The sequence below is a fragment of the Marmota monax genome, unplaced genomic scaffold (assembly GCF_021218885.2).
Source record: "Marmota monax isolate L192 unplaced genomic scaffold, Marmota_monax_Labrador192_F-V1.1 WCK01_AAM20220418_F8-fsc00064, whole genome shotgun sequence".
Lineage (NCBI taxonomy): Eukaryota > Metazoa > Chordata > Mammalia > Rodentia > Sciuridae > Marmota > Marmota monax.
The window spans coordinates 9,303,394-9,320,693 of NW_026694542.1; the positions used below are offsets into that span (position 1 = coordinate 9,303,394).

General features: G+C 54.4%; 1 protein-coding gene across 1 annotated transcript; it reads left to right on the plus strand.

Annotated features, from left to right (window-relative positions):
• The first annotated feature begins 2,321 nt into the window (after positions 1-2,321).
• On the plus strand, positions 2,322-16,854 carry Osbpl7 (oxysterol binding protein like 7). The gene is made up of 23 exons (XM_046420464.2): positions 2,322-2,477; positions 3,798-3,951; positions 4,051-4,176; positions 4,317-4,370; positions 5,467-5,580; positions 5,924-6,019; positions 6,139-6,256; positions 6,878-6,981; positions 7,220-7,312; positions 7,396-7,528; positions 7,606-7,700; positions 7,888-7,983; positions 8,690-8,827; positions 9,417-9,513; positions 10,423-10,670; positions 10,857-10,994; positions 13,632-13,695; positions 13,807-13,885; positions 14,712-14,856; positions 14,967-15,111; positions 15,197-15,323; positions 15,532-15,654; positions 15,794-16,854. The coding sequence occupies exons 2-23, from the start codon at positions 3,877-3,879 to the stop codon at positions 15,900-15,902; spliced, it is 2,517 nt and encodes an 838-aa protein (XP_046276420.1). The 5' UTR covers positions 2,322-2,477; positions 3,798-3,876; the 3' UTR covers positions 15,903-16,854.
• Positions 16,855-17,300: the final 446 nt, after the last annotated feature.

The following is a 17,300-nucleotide window of genomic DNA, read 5'->3' on the forward strand; positions in this document are numbered from 1 at the left end:
TCCAGTTGTAGATAGACACAATATCTTTATTTATTTTTAGGTGGTGCTGAGTATTGAGCCAGTGCACACTACCACTGAGCTACAGCCCCAGCCCCTAATCACTCTTTGTCCTTAGTTTTCCCAAATTGGGACCTGATAGTGCAAAGCCTGTCAGTTCTCCAGGTACAAGGCAAAGAGCCAGGAAAGATGAGGATCTTGCCTCTGCCTCCTTACCACAGTTCTTTACTGCATATATCTCCACAGCCCACCCTCTTGGGGCTACAACCTGTCACAGTAGCTCAGCTAAGTAAAGATTGTACACGTATCAGTTTATTCCTCACCATGTTGTCCCCATTTCACAGAAGATAAAGAGTCAGAGAAGTTAAATAGTCTGCACAAGGTCATGTAGCTAGTAAATGGCAGAACAGGGACTCAAATCAGACTTTCTGTTCTGATGACCTCACCCAGAATTTTGACACCAGGTGGGTTTGGGGTGAGCTCTGATGTTAATGCTCCACCCTTGGGGGGGGTGTGCCATGTTGTAGAGGTTGGAGCACTGCTTGTGATAAAATGAAGTATATTTTACAGACTCTGTTTCGCTGTTTACAAGGTTATTTTCAGGGTCGTCTCTGACTCTCCTCACTTCCCTTCCTAGAAGATTTTTCCTCTTCCCTCACCATAAATGGCATCTCTTCCATGCTTGTTCTTTTTTTCTTTAAAATGTTTTTTTAGTTATAGATGGACACAATACCTTTATTTATTTTTATGTGGTGCTGAGGATCAAACCCAGTGCCTCACACATGCAAGGCATGCACTCTACCACTGAGCTACAACCCCAGCCCCTCCATGCTTGTCCTTTTGAAGGCAGCTGACAGCTGTGTCCAGTAGCAAACATTCTCAAGTGGTTCTGCACAAAAGGACTAGGGTAGCTGGGTTCTCTGTTGACCCAAGGGTTCTGGGGACTCTAGCAGGACTCCCCCACTCTTGAGGAACCCAAAATTCCTAATAAAAAAACTGAATTAGTGGCCTGTCATTGTCCTTATAGGAGCACATCCTGGGTGAACCCAAGGATGTATCGGGAGGGCGGCTCTTTGGTATTCCTTCCCAGACTGGAGCAATGCCACAATGTCCTTGGTCCTGGATAGGTATATCTGGCAGTGATAATCTGCAGCAGTGTTTCCATGGCCTGGGCCAGGACCAACCACTCACAGTGCCCAATTTTGTCCTGGGTGCCCAGGGATGTCCAATTACTGTGAAGTGAATTAAAAGACCCCTGAGGCTCCTAGATGTGAGAGCTGGTCTGGCTAGTGCTGCCCAGGGCTGCTTAGTGGCTCTCCCAGCCTCCAGAACCCTGCCAGCTACTAACAACACTCCTTGTCCTGGGGAGGCTAGAGTAGTGCTGAGATTCTTTGTGGAGCTAGGACAGCAGGTACCTAAGAGATGCATGACTCTGAAGTGTGACCAAGCCCACAGGGGGACAAGGTGAGGTAGATAAGTAACCCACATGATTTCTGGGGCTGTAAAAGAACTTCACATTCTATCTTCACCTGCCTGAGTTGCCACCATTAAAAACCCACTTCTTTCCAAAAAACTGCTTCATTGCACTTAAAGTTGTCAATCTGTCAATCCTTTTGAATGAATTTTAGATCTTTCTCAAGAGCCAATTTTTAATTAGATTTGAGCAATTGGACTTATTCCTCTAGCAGAAGGGTAGAGGTGCTCAGAAAGGCAGGTGAGGGTGTCTAAATTGCCTTCCCTTTTCAGTATGTAGTGGGTTATTGCCCCAGACCTGCTCCTGGCCCAGAGACACTGTGCTCTGGGGTTTTGTCTCACTTCAGGGGCACTTCTGAACCCTCTTGAAGAGACATGGTGGGGCTTTGCTCCCTGAGAGCAGCTTCAGTGTGGGGTCATGGACTGTCCCCTCTCCCCCTGACTGCGCTGCTGACTATGCTCCTGGCACTATCTATTGTGTCAGGGGCGGGAGGGGGACATCTGTCCCTTCCCTGTCAACCTGATACCTTACCTAGCTCCAAATTTTGCAATCTATTTTCAGATGTAAAATGAGAGGCCAGGGTTAATAAGGAAATGGCCTTGGGCGCTCCCTTGGGTCAAGGCCACACTAGTCTGAACAAATCCTTTACCACTCTGGCTTGAGGCCAGCAGTTCCCCAGTCCTCTAATCTGTCTGGAACCGTGCCTAGTGGGGACTATGCTCCCATTCCCAAACCACGTTGGTCCACTCAGTCCTGAGTCCTCCGGGGAGCAGGGGGGCAGAGCTGAGCGGCCGCCCGGAGCTTGGCGGGAGGAGGCGACAGGGGGGAGGGGAAGGTGGGGAGATCCGGCTAGAGGGGAGGCTCCGACGTCTCCTTCCTTCCTGGTTCCTGCAGCAGCTGCTGCCACTGCTCAGCTCTGTGAGGAGGGAGCCGGTGACTCGGAGACAGTGACTCAGAGGCAGAGCGGTGCGCGGGCCAAGGAGCACTGGCGTCCATGGACCCTGGGGTAAGGGGGCTGCGCGACACAAGCTGACGCTCCCAAGGAGGGCTTCGTCCCACCTGGAGCTGGTGGGTCTGCTCTGGATCCAGGGCTGGGAATGGAGGTGGCAAGGGGGTACCTGCCTGGCTCCCCTCGACCCCCTCCTTCCTAATGGTAGAGCCTCCCCCTCTGCGGGCAAGCTGTGAGGGGTCAGGATCCCAGAGGCCAGGACAAGGGCACAGAGATACCCAAACACTGGAAGAGTTTGGTAACTTTCAATGGCAGAATGCAGGAGTTTCCCTTACGTTCAGCATCTTGCACCCTGGGCCCTTAGCCCCGATCTCCTGGCCACTCTTACCCTGCCACGTCCCTGTCCCCTCCGGGCCTTAGCTCCTCAGGTGCTTACTAGCTCCACAAGAAGGTCCAAGCTGCTTCCTCAGCCTTAGGACATCCTCGCCCCTTCAGTCCCCTCCCCCATACACACACACACACACACTCACACAGCCTCATGCATTATTGATCTCCTGGTGGAGCCAGGATGACCAGGGCCCGTGCCAAGGGCGCCTGTGGGCACTGCTGCGGGACCTGGGCGGACCTTGGCATGTTCTTGGCCACCTCTTCTGCCGCCCACAGTGTCTCCATCAGCCCAGTGTCCTGCTCTCTCTGGGTGGGTGGTGCTTCTCAGGAGCCATAGTAAGAGGATAGTGAAGCTTTGGAGGGGACTGAGGTGGGAATCCTACAGGCATGTTTTGTGGGAGGAGGCACAAGGGAAAATAGGGTCTATCTCAGGCCTCAGTTTCCCCAAGCAGAAAACAGGAGTCCAAGAACTTGCGGGTATGGAGACCAATCGGGGTTTGATGGGTGCTCTGCAGGGTGATAGTGGCAAAGGAGTCTCCACACCATTGCGCTGGGGGTGGAGGGTTTCTAGAGAAAGAGCTGGATTGAACTCTTGCCTGTCCAGTATCTGAGTCCCTCTGTCTCTTCTTAGAGCCTCTTCCTTCACTTCCCTGCTTTACCTCTGATCCCCATCCTGCAGGGAATCCTGCCAAGAAAGCACCTAGTGTTTCCAGGAGCCCCAGGATGTGTGCCCAAGCTGGGATTGGGCACACTTCTTATGGTTTTCTCCCAGCACCAACCTGTCTGCAGTGTGCTGGTTCACCTCTCTAAGCAGCAGCCATAACCAGAGGGTGTAGGCAGGGGACCCGCCCAGGGTGGCATAGGAACAGATGCAGGGTGTAGGGGAGAAGCATGGCAGGTGAGCCCTTATTCCCAGAGGGCACAGGAGGGATCAGAGGTGGGTAGGTGAAAGCAAGGGCAGCACTAATGGGGTCTCTCTCTTGTTTCAAGGGCCCCCTCAGGTTCAGGTGACATCTTTCCCCTTTGACCTGCTCTACATCCTCAGCAGGGAGTGGCCTCTCCCTCCTCCATGGACTTCCAAGAGAGGGACACCCCCTCACTGGCCGAGAGCACTCAGTCCTCGAAGCCTAGCAGCACGCAGCAGGTCTGAGGGGCAGCAGCAATGGGTGGGCCTACCTTGGGCCCGAGGGGCAGAGGCAATGCAGTGGGCTCAGTAGCTCCCTCCCTCTGCCCTGGACTACAGGCCTCTGAGCTGTGGGAGGTAGTGGAGGAGCCTCGGGGCAGGCTGGGAGCAGAAGGTGTCAAGCCTGAAAGGCAGGAAGGTCACCTGCTCAAGAAGAGAAAGTGGCCTCTGAAAGGCTGGCACAAGGTAGGCTGTGCAGGGCATGGGGAGGCTGCCTGGCTATGCAGGCTTTTGCACATGGAGGAGAAAAGCCTATGTGTGTTTGCTCTTCTCTGTTCTCTGTCCTCTGGGCCACGCGGTCTTACTTCTCCTGGGCGACTTCACAGAGGTACTTTGTGCTCGAGGATGGGATCCTCCACTATGCGACCACCCGTCAAGATGTGAGTCAGGGCCCTGGCTTGGGTTCTGGGAGGAATCTGCCCCAGGATGCCCTGAGCAGGCAGTGGGTATCTGGAATAACCCAGAGCAGGGTCCAAGTCCCAGGTACACCATTGGCTGAGTGAGCAGCCTCTGGCCAGTTACAGTGCATGATATTAGTACATAATGATGGGGTTTGTAATTACATATCCATACATGCACGTGATATTACAATATAATTTGGCCAATATCACCCCCAGCACTTCCTCCCTCCCTTCCCACAAAATGTATGTATTTTAAAAATTATATCTGTACTGAAAACGTACAGGTTTGTTTTCCTGTCACTACTACCTAAACATCAATACAACTATTTACACAGCATTGACACTGTATTAATTATTATCGATAATCTGAAAATGATTTAAAGTGTATGGGAGCAGGGCTGGTGTGTAGCTCAGTAGGAGAGCACTTGCCCAGCTCCATCCCCAGCACCCCATACACACACACACAAATAATAAAGCCCACAGGAGGATGTGCATAGGTTACATGCAAATACTAGGCCATTTTATATAAGGAGCTTGAGCATCCACAGATTTTGATATCCATGGGGGTTTTAGAACCATTCTCTCAAAGATACCTTAGGGTCAACTGTACTTCCCTGAGCCTCAGCCTCCTCCTCACTAAGATGGGGAGCATGCTCGCCTCCGGGTAGAGCTGCCCTCATGGTAAGGGCATAGTGCACATGAGACCTCTGGATGAGGCCTTTGTACAAACTACCCAAGAAATGAGAGCGTTCCTCCTTCACCTTTCTCATACTGGCAACAAGGAACTGAAGGCTGCACTCCCAGGTTCTCCGTGGGGAGGGGTCCACCTTCCTCCAGACAGATTCCCAGGGTGAGAGTATTTGTCCTTGCTCTGCGACTTCCTAACTCAGAGTGAGGCTGGACATACTGGAGGGTTCTGTACATAGAACATGATTGGCAACCCCTTCTGATAGTGTGCCTTGGACCTGGGGGTGAATTACTGCCTGACCCTTGAGCCTAGAGTGGTATTAGGGAGATGGTGGCTTTGTGGCCCAGAGACACTAAAACCAGTCCTCTCACCAACCTTCTACTCGAGATCACCAAGGGGAAGCTCCATGGCTCCATTGATGTCCGCTTATCAGTCATGTCCATCAACAAAAAGGCCCAGCGCATTGACCTTGACACTGAGGACAACATCTACCATCTCAAGGTAACATCCTGGGAACCAGGGAATATTATGGCCTTCTGCCTAGCAGAGGTGCTGGGCACAAAGGCATAGGGGCTGAGAGTCCGTGGAGCTCAAGGTCTTTTCCTGAATTTGACAAGAAGAAAGTTGCCATTGTATCAAACAGCAGACCACCCCTATTGGTTGTTATGTGAACAGGTCCGGGGCTAAGAGCTCAGACAGGGGACTGTGCTTCACCTGCTTGCAAGGGGGCTTTGCACTAATGGGGCATTATAGGGACAGACTCTATTTGCCTATGACCAGAGTCCTTATAGCTCCTGGCAAGTACCCCTTCAAATGTACTCTCCCTTCTCCATCATGTCTGCAGATCAAATCCCAGGACTTGTTCCAAAGCTGGGTGGCCCAGCTGCGTGCCCACCGCCAGGCCCAGCGCCTGGACTTGCCCAGCACCACTCATCGGAAGGTATGATGGGCCGCAGGGTGGATGCAGGTGATGTGATGATTCAGGGATGGTGGCTCCGGGGAACTGTGAGACCCACAAAGGTGGGCACCATCCTTCCTGACCCTTGGTTCACTCCACAGGCTCCTGGCACCCAGCTTCTGACAGCAGGTAGCACTTCAGCTCTACCTGGAGTTGGACCTCGGGAAAAGGTGTCTTCCTGGCTGAGGGACAGTGACGGGCTAGACCGCTGCTCTCATGGTGAGGGATCCCTCTCAAGTGCTTCTGTGGGTGTGACCCATGCTTTTGGGTCTAGGTGGTATCAGAAGGAGGGGAAAATGGTATCTCCATCCCTGCCCCAGGGAGCCCCAGTCTGATGGGGGAGATGGCCTCTGCCTCCAAGGTGATCGAGTCTCCTTGAACCTACTTGGAGGAGCCCCAATCTTACAAAGGTTGGCGGGGCTTGTGTCCTAGGCCCAGAGACAGACATGGATGCATGACCAGGACTCCTGACAAGGAGGACAGTGAATACCCGTGCAGGGAAGAACCCTGAGCTGTAGTGCCAGGGCAGGGATGTCCTCTAGAATCGGATTCCTGCGGTAGGGAGGTATGGTGTTGGCCTGGAGAGGGAAGTGTGCACCGAGTGAGGAGAGTGGCAGGGCATAGGGCCTATGTGTGGCTAGAGGAGCTGAGGGGTTGTCTACAGACAGGGTAAAAACCAGGGAGGCCACACCATGGAGCTTTGGGATCTTGAGCAGGGGAGAGGAGCAGTGTCAGGGTCTCTGTGGTGGCTAGTGACATTTTTGGAGGAGAAAGGAAGCTGAGGGACAGATGGGGGGTCTGGCTGGCGTTGGAGCAATGTCCTCCTTTATTCTCCATCAGCACTCTCTGAGTGTCAGGGGAAGCTCCAGGAGTTACACAGACTCCTCCAGAGCCTGGAGTCCCTGCACCGGATCCCCTCTGCCCCTGTGATTCCCACACACCAGGTAAGGATTGGGGAGGAGACAGGGCTTCACCCCCATCACCTCCCTGGGGCGGGCCTCCCTTCCTCTACATTGCTGGAGTTTCCCTGGCCCTCGCTTCTTCCTCTGAGATGTCACTTCCCTGGGGATGGTACCTGGGTGCCTAGCATGATCTGTGCCCTCTTCTGTGGTGTCTGCCTCTCCCCGGGTTGCCCCCTTTCCCCACCCTGTGAGTGAAACTTCTCCCTTCTCAACTTGCTAGGCCTCAGTGACAACTGAGAGACCCAAGAAAGGAAAACGGACCAGCCGCATGTGGTGCACACAAAGCTTTGCCAAGGACGACACCATTGGACGGGTGAGGTGGCGTGAGGGCCCCAGTTGCCGGGGTGGGATCCCCGGGAGGAAGCTATTCATCTACTCCCTCCCTTTCACCTGCAGGTTGGTCGTCTCCATGGCTCCGTTCCCAACCTGTCTCGCTACCTGGAGTCTCGGGACTCCTCTGGCTCCCGTGGGCTGCCACCCCCAGACTATGCCCACTTGCAGCGCAGTTTCTGGGCCCTGGCCCAGAAGGGTGAGTGCAATCTAGGGGATGGTGAGGAGCAGGAGGTAGAGGGCAAGGAGTCTGATGGCCTGCCCTGCCCCCGACAGTGCACACTTCCCTCAGCAGTGTCCTGGCTGCCCTCACCACCGAACGGGACCGACTGAGGGAACTGCACCAGGGTTCAGAGCTGTCAAGGATGGGGGTGAGTCTTGGGGACAGGGCAGCTGGTCAGGGCCAGGGCTTGAGGCTGAGGACTTCAGGCCTCCAGTCCAACAGCAGGTCTGCGCTGGGGCTGGGGGATTGGCAGAGGCCATCTCTGCAGAGAGGAGGGTGGCAGGGCTGGGAAGACTTTCTCCTCCCTCACCCTGTCCCCTCACCCTCCTCCTCAGGTCTCTGAGGCCCCAGCTGGGCAGAGGCGCCTCCACTCACTGTCCATCTCCTCAGACACCACTGCGGATTCCTTCAGTTCCCTCAACCCCGAGGAGGTGAGGAGCCAGGGCGGGCTTCAGGCCATCTCCCCTGCACCTTCTTCACTACAGGAGCGAAGGCCAGGGTGTTGGGCAAGGTTGGGTTTTAGCCTGAAAACAAAGTCCAGAAGTCCTGACTCCAACGTTTTTTCACGCAATATGGACACGGCCATCCTTGACCCATCCTTACAGATGTAGTATCCTTTGCTTTGAATTCAGAGTTCATAAGGTGGTGGCTCTCACCCACCATATGACAAAACTGAGACCCAAACAATCGAATTGGTGGGCCCAGGCTCCCACAGTTATGGCCAGGCTGAATAGACTCTGGGACTGGACTCTGTGGGTCTGAATTCGGCTCCGCTGCGTGCCAGCTTTGTGGCCTGAGCCTCACTATCCTAATCTACAAAGTAGAGGTAAAAAATGCACCTTTGCACAGGATGGGTGTCAGTATTGAATGGGTTCATTCAAGAAAACGATTTGCAGCAGAGCTCAGAGTCGGTGGCCAGGAAGTGCATGCAGTTACTATAGAACCGGATCACCTCCCCCAAGACTGGGATCGGTCCTCTACACCCTCGCGTCCTGCACATTGCCCCTGCCTCTCCTGCTCTGCAGATGGCAGACTCAGTGGATGTCCCCATAGTGCTTCCCTCTCAAGGGAGTGTCAAGCAAAAGCGAGCCTTGCCTGGCTTTCCACCATGGCCTGACACTCCCTTGGCTCCTACAGCAAGAAGCTCTGTACATGAAGGGGCGAGAGCTGACCCCCCAACTGTCCCAGAGTAGCATCCTGTCCCTTGCTGATTCCCACACGGAGTTCTTCGATGCCTGTGAAGTTCTCCTTTCTGCCAGTTCTTCAGAGAACGAGGTGAGGGAGGAGGAAGGCCGTCAGTGAGGGGGAAGGGAAATTGGGAAGGTATGGGTAAGTCCAGAGGGACTAGGATCTAGATTCCTGAGTCCTTTCTCACCACCTTGGCTGCTATCTCTGGGAACACATCCACATCTATTGGGGCTTGTATGGTTTTTCTCACAAATCTCTGCTGGAGACCGAGTTTGGCATGTTTTATCCCCCTTGAGTCCTCTGACATTGCTGCCTCAATTCCCACCCTAGTCATCTCCCTGTGACCCCATTTCAGCTTCAGCACCCCCTTGACTCCATCTCCTTATACCCTAAATCTCAGCAGTCCCCAGATTCCCTTCTCTTCTGCCAGGTTCCTTAGTTCTTCTACCCTCACCAGTGGTAGGGCTAGGTGCTGTCCCTCCAAGGCAGCTGGGCACAGTCCACAATGCCAGTCCTCCTGGGGCAATGTCTTAGGGTTCAGAGCTCTCATCCCCCAATACCTTCTCTTCCCCTTCCCATCAGAGTGCTAGCTGGGCAGATTCTTGCCAGGCCCTGGGCACTGCCCAGCTGCCCGGGGAGACACAGTCTGCCCAGCCTGTCATCTCTTCTGGCCCAGGGCTCTGAGGAAGAGGAAGAATCATGCACCAGCGAGATTACCACCAGCCTGTCCGAAGAGGTGCTGGACCTCAGGGGAGCTGAGCGCTATCAGAGAGGTGCCAGGCGGGCATGTGGATGTGGGGTGTGGGTGGGTAGAGGAATTGCATTTGCTTGTGGCTCTAGGACTCATGTAGACCAGTCCCTTGTGGTGATGGGTGGGCTAATGGCTTTGGGTGCTGACCCCAGCATGACCCCTGAGCTGAGAAAGTCTAAGCCACAAGCTGGAAAATATTCCAGAAGCAGCTCAGGGTGGAGAGCCAGGCTCAGACTTGGTGCTGGCCTCTGTTCCTATGGGCTAGGAAGGCCTACAAACAGGCCTGACAGAGAGCAGAAGGTCCCACTTTTTTTTGGCACCAGAGATTGAACTCAGGGACACTCAACCACTGAGCCACATCCCTGTATTTTAGAGACAGGGTCTCGCTAGTTGCTTAAGTGTCTTGCTTTTACTGAGACTGGTTTTGAACTCGAAGTCGTCCTGCTTCAGTCTCCCAAGTCACTGGGATTACAGGCGTGTGCCACCCCGCCCAGCCCACTTTGCCACTTTTTATTAGAGTATTTTTGGACCTGTCATTTTGCTTCTTGGAGTCTATTTCGTCTCCTATAAAAGGGCTGAATAGTCTGTGTCTCGGCATTTGCTTCTGTGTTTATAAAAGGGTGTGTGTGTATGTGTGTGAGTGTAATTTGGCCATGGTTTCTGGGGCACAGTGTCTGGCAGTGGAATTGTCCCCCTGGGTGGTTTGAAGCCCTGCTCCCTGCCTGAACCCCTGGGAGCTTGTCAGCAGATCCCAGTCACCCAGCCCACAGTGGGTGGAGACCTGGGCCTGGGAACGGAGCAGATCTACAACCCAGCAACTCCCCCCAGGGTTGGGAGGCATCCTGTGTGGACTGGTGGACTGGCCTGTGGGCCTGTGCGTCTGGGATGCCAGTATCTAGAGGGAGAGTGACTTGGCTGGGATGGGCCCCAGGAGGGTGTGTTCCAGCGAGAGCTGCAGGGCCCCCACGCCGCCGCTGCCTGCCAGCCGCCAGCGGGCCCGGGGCTGACGTGAGCCTGTGGAACATCCTGCGCAACAACATCGGCAAAGACCTGTCCAAGGTGTCGATGCCCGTGCAGCTAAACGAGCCGCTCAACACGCTGCAGCGGCTCTGCGAGGAGCTCGAGTACAGCAGCCTCCTGGACCAGGCCAGCCACATGGCTGACCCCTGCGAGCGCATGGTACCTGCCCCAGGGTCACTTCTTCCTCCCTGGAGTCCCTGTCCCCCAGAAATCCCAGATGGGCTGATCCTTGCTGCTGAAGTTCCATCTCAAGACCCCAGACTTTGCTTGCAGAGAGGGGTGTCCCTTCCCTGGGCCCTCCTCTGAGTCACCAACCATGGTGACACTGCTCCTGCTTTCCTGCAGGTATACATTGCCGCCTTCGCTGTCTCTGCCTACTCTTCCACATACCACCGAGCAGGCTGCAAGCCCTTCAACCCTGTACTGGGTGAGACCTACGAATGTGAACGGCCTGACCGGGGCTTCCGCTTCATCAGCGAGCAGGTGAGGGCCCAGGGTGAGGGGGCCAGCCTCCAGGAGCTGGGTAGGGGAGGACCTGTACTTCAGGGTCCAGAAGCTGGGGCCAGTGGGGCCAGGACATGGAGAGGAGCATGGGGCAGGGTCCCTGTGCCAGGCAGGTGGAGGATTCTGTGCTAAGGAGCTGTCAACTCCAAGTGGGAAGTGGACCTGAAACAGGTATAGAGGGGCATCCTGCAGACTTGGAAAGGCACACCTCAGGGGTGATCTTGAACTTGATCTTGAAGGATGGGTACCAGTGGGGTGTGGGTGGGGGTTGTGGGAGACTGGACATTCCAGTCACTATGAAGGAATAGGTGGCACCTGTTCAGGAAGATCAGAGTTAGGGCTGGAAGGTTAGAGACAGGCCAGATCCTGAGGAGCCCTGTTGGTGAAGGTAAGGAGAGGTTTGGCTTTTCATTTGTTTCTAAATCCTGAAGACAGTGGGAGTCGTGGAAGATAAACAGTAAAGTGACTTCTCAGAGCTGCTTTGTGTAAAAAACACTCCATGATCTATGCTGGTTGGTGGAGGCCATTAGGAGGCCATTAAAGTCATCTTCATAAGAGCTGATGACAGCCTGCACTTGGGCTGTGGCATATTAAATTCAAAAACTATTTATGTGCGGCTCTTGACAGGACTCAGTGGTCAGCAGATATTCTTATGTGTAGGGGATGGGGATGTGGCCAATGAGGGAGAAGGCTGAGGTAGCCTCACCATCATCATTCAGTGGGCTGGACTTCCATAGAGAGATGTCCAGTAGAACTGGTCAGTGGGCCTAGAGCTCCTCAGAGAGTGCTGAGCAGAGCTAGCAGACTAGGGAGTCACCAGCTTAGAGGGTGGGAGAAGACCCAGGCTCTCTATGGTGTGTCTGGGCAGGAGGGTGGGTGGTCCATGGGACCTGGGGGACATCAGTAGCTTTCTGAATAAAGGAGGTTTTAGAGAAAGGATGGGGCAGTGAATGGATTACAGAGGGTGTTAAGTGAAGGTTTGAAAAAAAAGTAGAGAGGGGCTAGAGTTGTGGCTCAGTGGTGGAGCGCTCGCCTAGCACCTGCGAGGCCCTGGGTTCGATCCTCAGCACTACATAAAATAAATAAATAAAATAAAGATCTGTGTCCAACTACAACTAAAAACAAATAAATATTTTTTAAAAAGTAGAGAAAAATATAGGCTATTTCCAAAAAATGTCACCCTGAGGGAAAGAGGAGAGAAAGAGAGACCACTAGAGGGAAGATGAAGTGTTGAGGCAATTTGCTTATTTGTTTAGATTTTAAGGGTTTTTAAAAAAGACAGTATCAGGCACCATGGTGCATGCCTATAATCCCAGTGGCTTGGGAGCCTGAGGCAGGAGAATCACAAGTTCAAAGCCAGCCTCAAGTAACTTAGCGAGGCCCTAAGCAACTTGGTGAGACTTTGTCTCAAAATAAAAAGGGGTGGAGATATAGCTCAGTGGTTCAATCCCTGTACTAAAAAAAAAAAAAAAAAAAAAAAAGATGGGGAACATTTTACACAATACAATAGGAAACAAGTGTCCCTTCCCAACCCATGGAGGGGACATCTGCCACTAACATCTTCCCAGAAATGTTTTATACAGGTACGAGCAGAAATGTGCCGGTGTAGGAAGGGAAGGCTTACTATTTTTTAAGATAGAAGAAACAGGAGATTCTTTCTATTCAGAGAGAAGAAGAAAAATAGAGGGAAGGACAGAAGGTGTGGAAGAGGGAGCGGGAGGGGTGTGGGGGAGGTCCCAGGGAGAGGGCCTGGGAGGGGCTGGTGGGCAGCCCTGGGCTTGAGGAGTTGTCTTCTTCAGCTCTGTTCTTCCTGGCTGTGGGGGTGCAAGTGTCCAAAGGGGCTGACTTAGGCCTGGGTCCTTGTGGGATTGCTGGGGGATTCGGGGCTAGAGGTAGAACCACGTCGATTCTCAGCTTCTCACTGAGGGTTGTGTTGGGGGTGAGGTCAGAGGACACTGTGCTGCTGGCATTTCTGGTGAGTGCTGGAAGCAGGCCGTTGAGGGCAGTAGGTGAGAAGGTGTAGGGATGGGTGGGAGGAAGGGAAGCAGTATAAGGTTGACAGAGCAGAGCCCTTGGGGACAGGAAAGTCTTGGCCGGAGCCATGGGTGACAGGACTGGGTAGAGAGATGAGGAGGGTGGCTGTGGGATGTTAGAGCTTAAGGTCCCAGTTGTGGAGCTATCCCAAGTGAGGACGAGGCCAGGTGTGTCTAAAGGAGTGGGGTGGAAGGGCAGGGTGTGATTAGCGTCCATGAGAGGGGAAGATGAGGGCAGAGGGTCCTCCAGGGGGCTGTTTCCGATAGGGGTGGAGGTTCCACTGGGCATGGTTGGGGAAATGTTTCTGCCTGAGCCGGGTTTCTCAAGGGCACCACAGAGAGGGTGCCAGGAGAGCTCCCAAGGGGAGTGAGTGGGTGAGAAGGGAAAACAGATTCCTTGGGGAGAAAAAGATATGGATTTGGTGATAGCCAAGGATGACGGGAATGAAGAGACCTGGAACTAACTGATCTTCTAGTTCACAGGGAAATGGGTGGGGATAAGGGACATTGAGGGACCCTGATGTCAGGAGCAGACCCCAACCTCCTCAGGGACAGCCTCAAGGGAACTTATTTGCTCTCCAAGGTCTCCCACCACCCCCCCATCTCGGCATGCCACGCAGAGTCAGAGAACTTCGTCTTCTGGCAAGGTGAGGGGGCAGGTGCAGGTGGACCTGGGGAAAGGGCAGCCAGGGAGGGTCTGGGACACTCTCTGGCCTTATTTCTGCTGTCCCTTCCTCCCTCCCCCAATCCAACTGCAGACATGAAGTGGAAGAACAAGTTCTGGGGCAAATCCCTGGAGATTGTGCCTGTGGGGACAGTCAATGTCAGCCTGCCCAGGTGAGTACTGTGACTCTCAGCAGCTGGTATCCTCTGGGCTGGAGATGGGAATGGGGCGGGCATTCAGGACAGGAAGGACGGTCTGGCTTGAAGCTGCTGCTGCTTCAGGTGGCAGTGTGTGCAGGTTTGACCCTTCTAGGTGCAGCAGCTGCCATAAAGGAAGGAAGGGGAGGGAGAAGCCTTAGGACAGTAAGGCTGGGAGGGCCCATGGAGTCCTCTGACTCAGTATCTTTCACAATTTTTTGACCCTGATATAGTGAGAAATGCATTGAGACTTCAAGCCAGTAAGTGCATGCACACACACAGAGAAACCTAAAGGGATGTCCAGACCAATGGGTCACAAACCATATTTGGAGCTGTGGCACATGCCTGTGATCCTAGTGGCTCAGGAGGCTGAGGCAGGAGGATCGCGAGTTCAAAGCCAGCCTCAACAACTTAGCAAGGCCCTAAGAAACTTAGTGACACCCTGTATCTAAATAAGAAATAAAGGGAGGGGGTGTGGCATCATCTAGCTCAATTTACAGGTGGGGTACTGAAGTCAGAAAGAAGGGGGCTTATTCAGAGTGATAGGGAGCCTGTCTATATTTTTATATGCATTACCTAGGCACTGAGGAGCTTCGTAAAGGAGTCAAGTTCACTGAAAACATTCTGTGAAGGTGACTTTGCTTTTTAGATAAGTCATCTCTCACTGCAGAGCTGGCACTAGGATCCTGGAGATTCCTTCCACAGACTCAGGTGACCTGCTCTAGAGAGACAGGTGCCCTCCTGCCTCTGGCCACTTGTTCCCCAGGGCCACCACTCCCCTCCCATGCCCTGTCTCTCTCAGGTTTGGAGACCACTTTGAATGGAACAAGGTGACATCCTGCATTCACAACATCCTGAGTGGCCAGCGCTGGATTGAGCACTATGGGGAGGTGCTTATCCGAAACACACAGGACAGCTCCTGCCACTGCAAGATCACTTTCTGCAAGGTATACATGTCACCTTGACCGTTCCTGTTCACCCCCAGCAGCTTCTTCTTTTGTGGTTACCCTGGGTAAGGTAAGAGACACCCCTTAGGACCCCACCTTCTCCACCCCAGGCCAAGTACTGGAGTTCCAACGTCCACGAGGTGCAGGGTGCCGTGCTCAGCAGGAGTGGCCGTGTCCTCCACCGACTATTTGGAAAGTGGCATGAGGGGCTGTACCGGGGTCCTCCCCCAGGTGGTCAATGCATCTGGAAACCCAGTAAGTGAGATGGTCAGGGAAGGCTGGGCAGGGGTGGGGAAGCTGTGGTACAGTCCATTTGCCCAGCCCCTTGCATCCCCTCCAGACTCAATGCCCCCAGACCATGAGCGAAACTTCGGCTTCACTCAGTTTGCCCTGGAGCTGAACGAACTGACGGCCGAACTGAAACGGACACTGCCGTCCACGGACACACGGCTCCGGCCTGACCAGAGGTCAGTGCCAGTCAGGGTGTCCCTGGAGCCCCGGGCCCACTCCCCACTGCTAGGGCCTTGGCAAGTTCAGAGCTGGTGCTTCAGAGTTGCCTCAGGGAAATGGGGGGCCTATTTGGGGGACAGAGCTCAGAGCTGGGAAGGAGACAGAGGCCTAGGCTTTGGGGGTCCCTGGGCTGGCAGCTCCACTTATGGCCACCTGGGTCATCAGGTACCTGGAAGAGGGGAACATCCAGGCCGCAGAGGCGCAGAAGAGAAGGATCGAGCAGCTCCAGCGAGACAGGCGAAGAGTGATGGAGGAGAACAACATTGTCCACCAGGCCCGCTTCTTCAGGTGCCACGCCGGCCTCTGCCCCTCTCTGTAGCCCCTTCCCACTCAGGTGGGGTAGGGCAACCTTGGGATGCAATGCCTCAGGGCCCTGCCTTTGTTCTGCTGGTCCCCGCTCACACCCATGGCCCTCTCCCCCCGGCAGGCGGCAGACAGACAGCAGTGGCAAGGAGTGGTGGGTGACCAACAACACGTACTGGAGGCTGCGCGCCGAACCGGGCTATGGGAACCTGGATGGGGCTGTGCTATGGTAGCCCTGGCTCTGGGGGCAGGAGGCCCTGGTCCTCACTTCTCCTGCCCCCACTCTCGACCACGGACACATGGTTGAGGCTGGGCTCCCCCTCACTGCCCTTGAGACCAAAGGGGACGCCCTGGCTATGGCCCTCTCCCTCTGCTGGCCAGAGGGCTGCAACTCAGCACACGCCCGGCCCCACTGTTGGGGTAAGAAGCAGAATCCATGCTTCCCCAGTCTTGTTGCCTCAACAACTGGCATGTGCGACCCTTCTCGCTCAGTCACCCCCTTCCTTGTCCCCCTCGGGGTACTTGGAGGAGACTCTAGGCTCCCAAGATCTGCTCCCCATTTCAGTGCCTTCCTAGGACACAGGGGACCCCTTGATGCCCCCCAGGCTTCCTGCGCCCAGGGTGCTGGCCCCAGCTGCGAGGTTCAAGTGAAGGAGAGGAGACAGATTTTCCTTCCACCTGCCCTGTCTCCAGCATCTTCTCCCCTTGCCCTGGAGAAAGTCCAGCAGGGTCTCCTCCAGTTTCCTGTGGCTGGTCCCTGGTCATCCCCACCTTCCTGCATCCTCTCCTCCCAAACTGCAAAACGCCTGCAGCTTCCAGCTCCTTGGTCCCTGATCCTCAAGTGGTTCCTCTCAGTCTCGGCTCCGCAGATGCCCCAAAGTGAATGAGTCCTCTCCAGAGGCGGGTGGGCTGGGGGAGGGGGGTAGTCTGAGGTGCCTGGCCTCAGGCCCATGAGGAGGGAGTGAGCAGGTGTGAGTGTAAAGTTGTGTAGGAGTGTGTGTGTGTGTGTGTGTGTGTGTACATGTGCGCGTGCGTACTGTGTCCTGCTTGCAGGCAAGCAGGGGTCCTTAATGTAGTCTGGATGTCCCCCCTGCTGGGTGTCCACCACTGTTGCTGCTCATTTTCTTGCCTCTGAGTCAGGTGAATTGCTATGACATTCCAAGCTCCAATAAAGACTGTCCCAGATGTTGGCCTGTGATCTTTCATTGAAAAACATGTGTCCAAGCACCAGAGAAGGCCACTGCAGGTGGTTGAATTGTGTCCCCTCAAAAAGATATGTTCCTGGTCCCTAGTTCCTGGGAATGTGACACATTTGGAAACTAGGTCTTTGCAGATAGAAAGTTACAATGAAGTCATATGGGATCAGGGTGGGCTGTCATGCAATGACTGGTGTCCTTTTAAAAAGAGAGGAAGTTGGGAACAGACACACACAGAGGGAAGAGGACATGGAAACTCAGGTCATGTGGCATGGGCCGTGTGGGCAGGTGGGCACAGACTGGAGTGAGGCATCTGCAAACAGGGAACATCAAGGATACTGCAGCCAGCAGAACCCAGGCGGCAGGGTGGACAGGCGCTGGGAGAGAGCCCTGCTCTGAGCCTTCTCGAGAAGGAACCAAGGCTAACACCTGCTT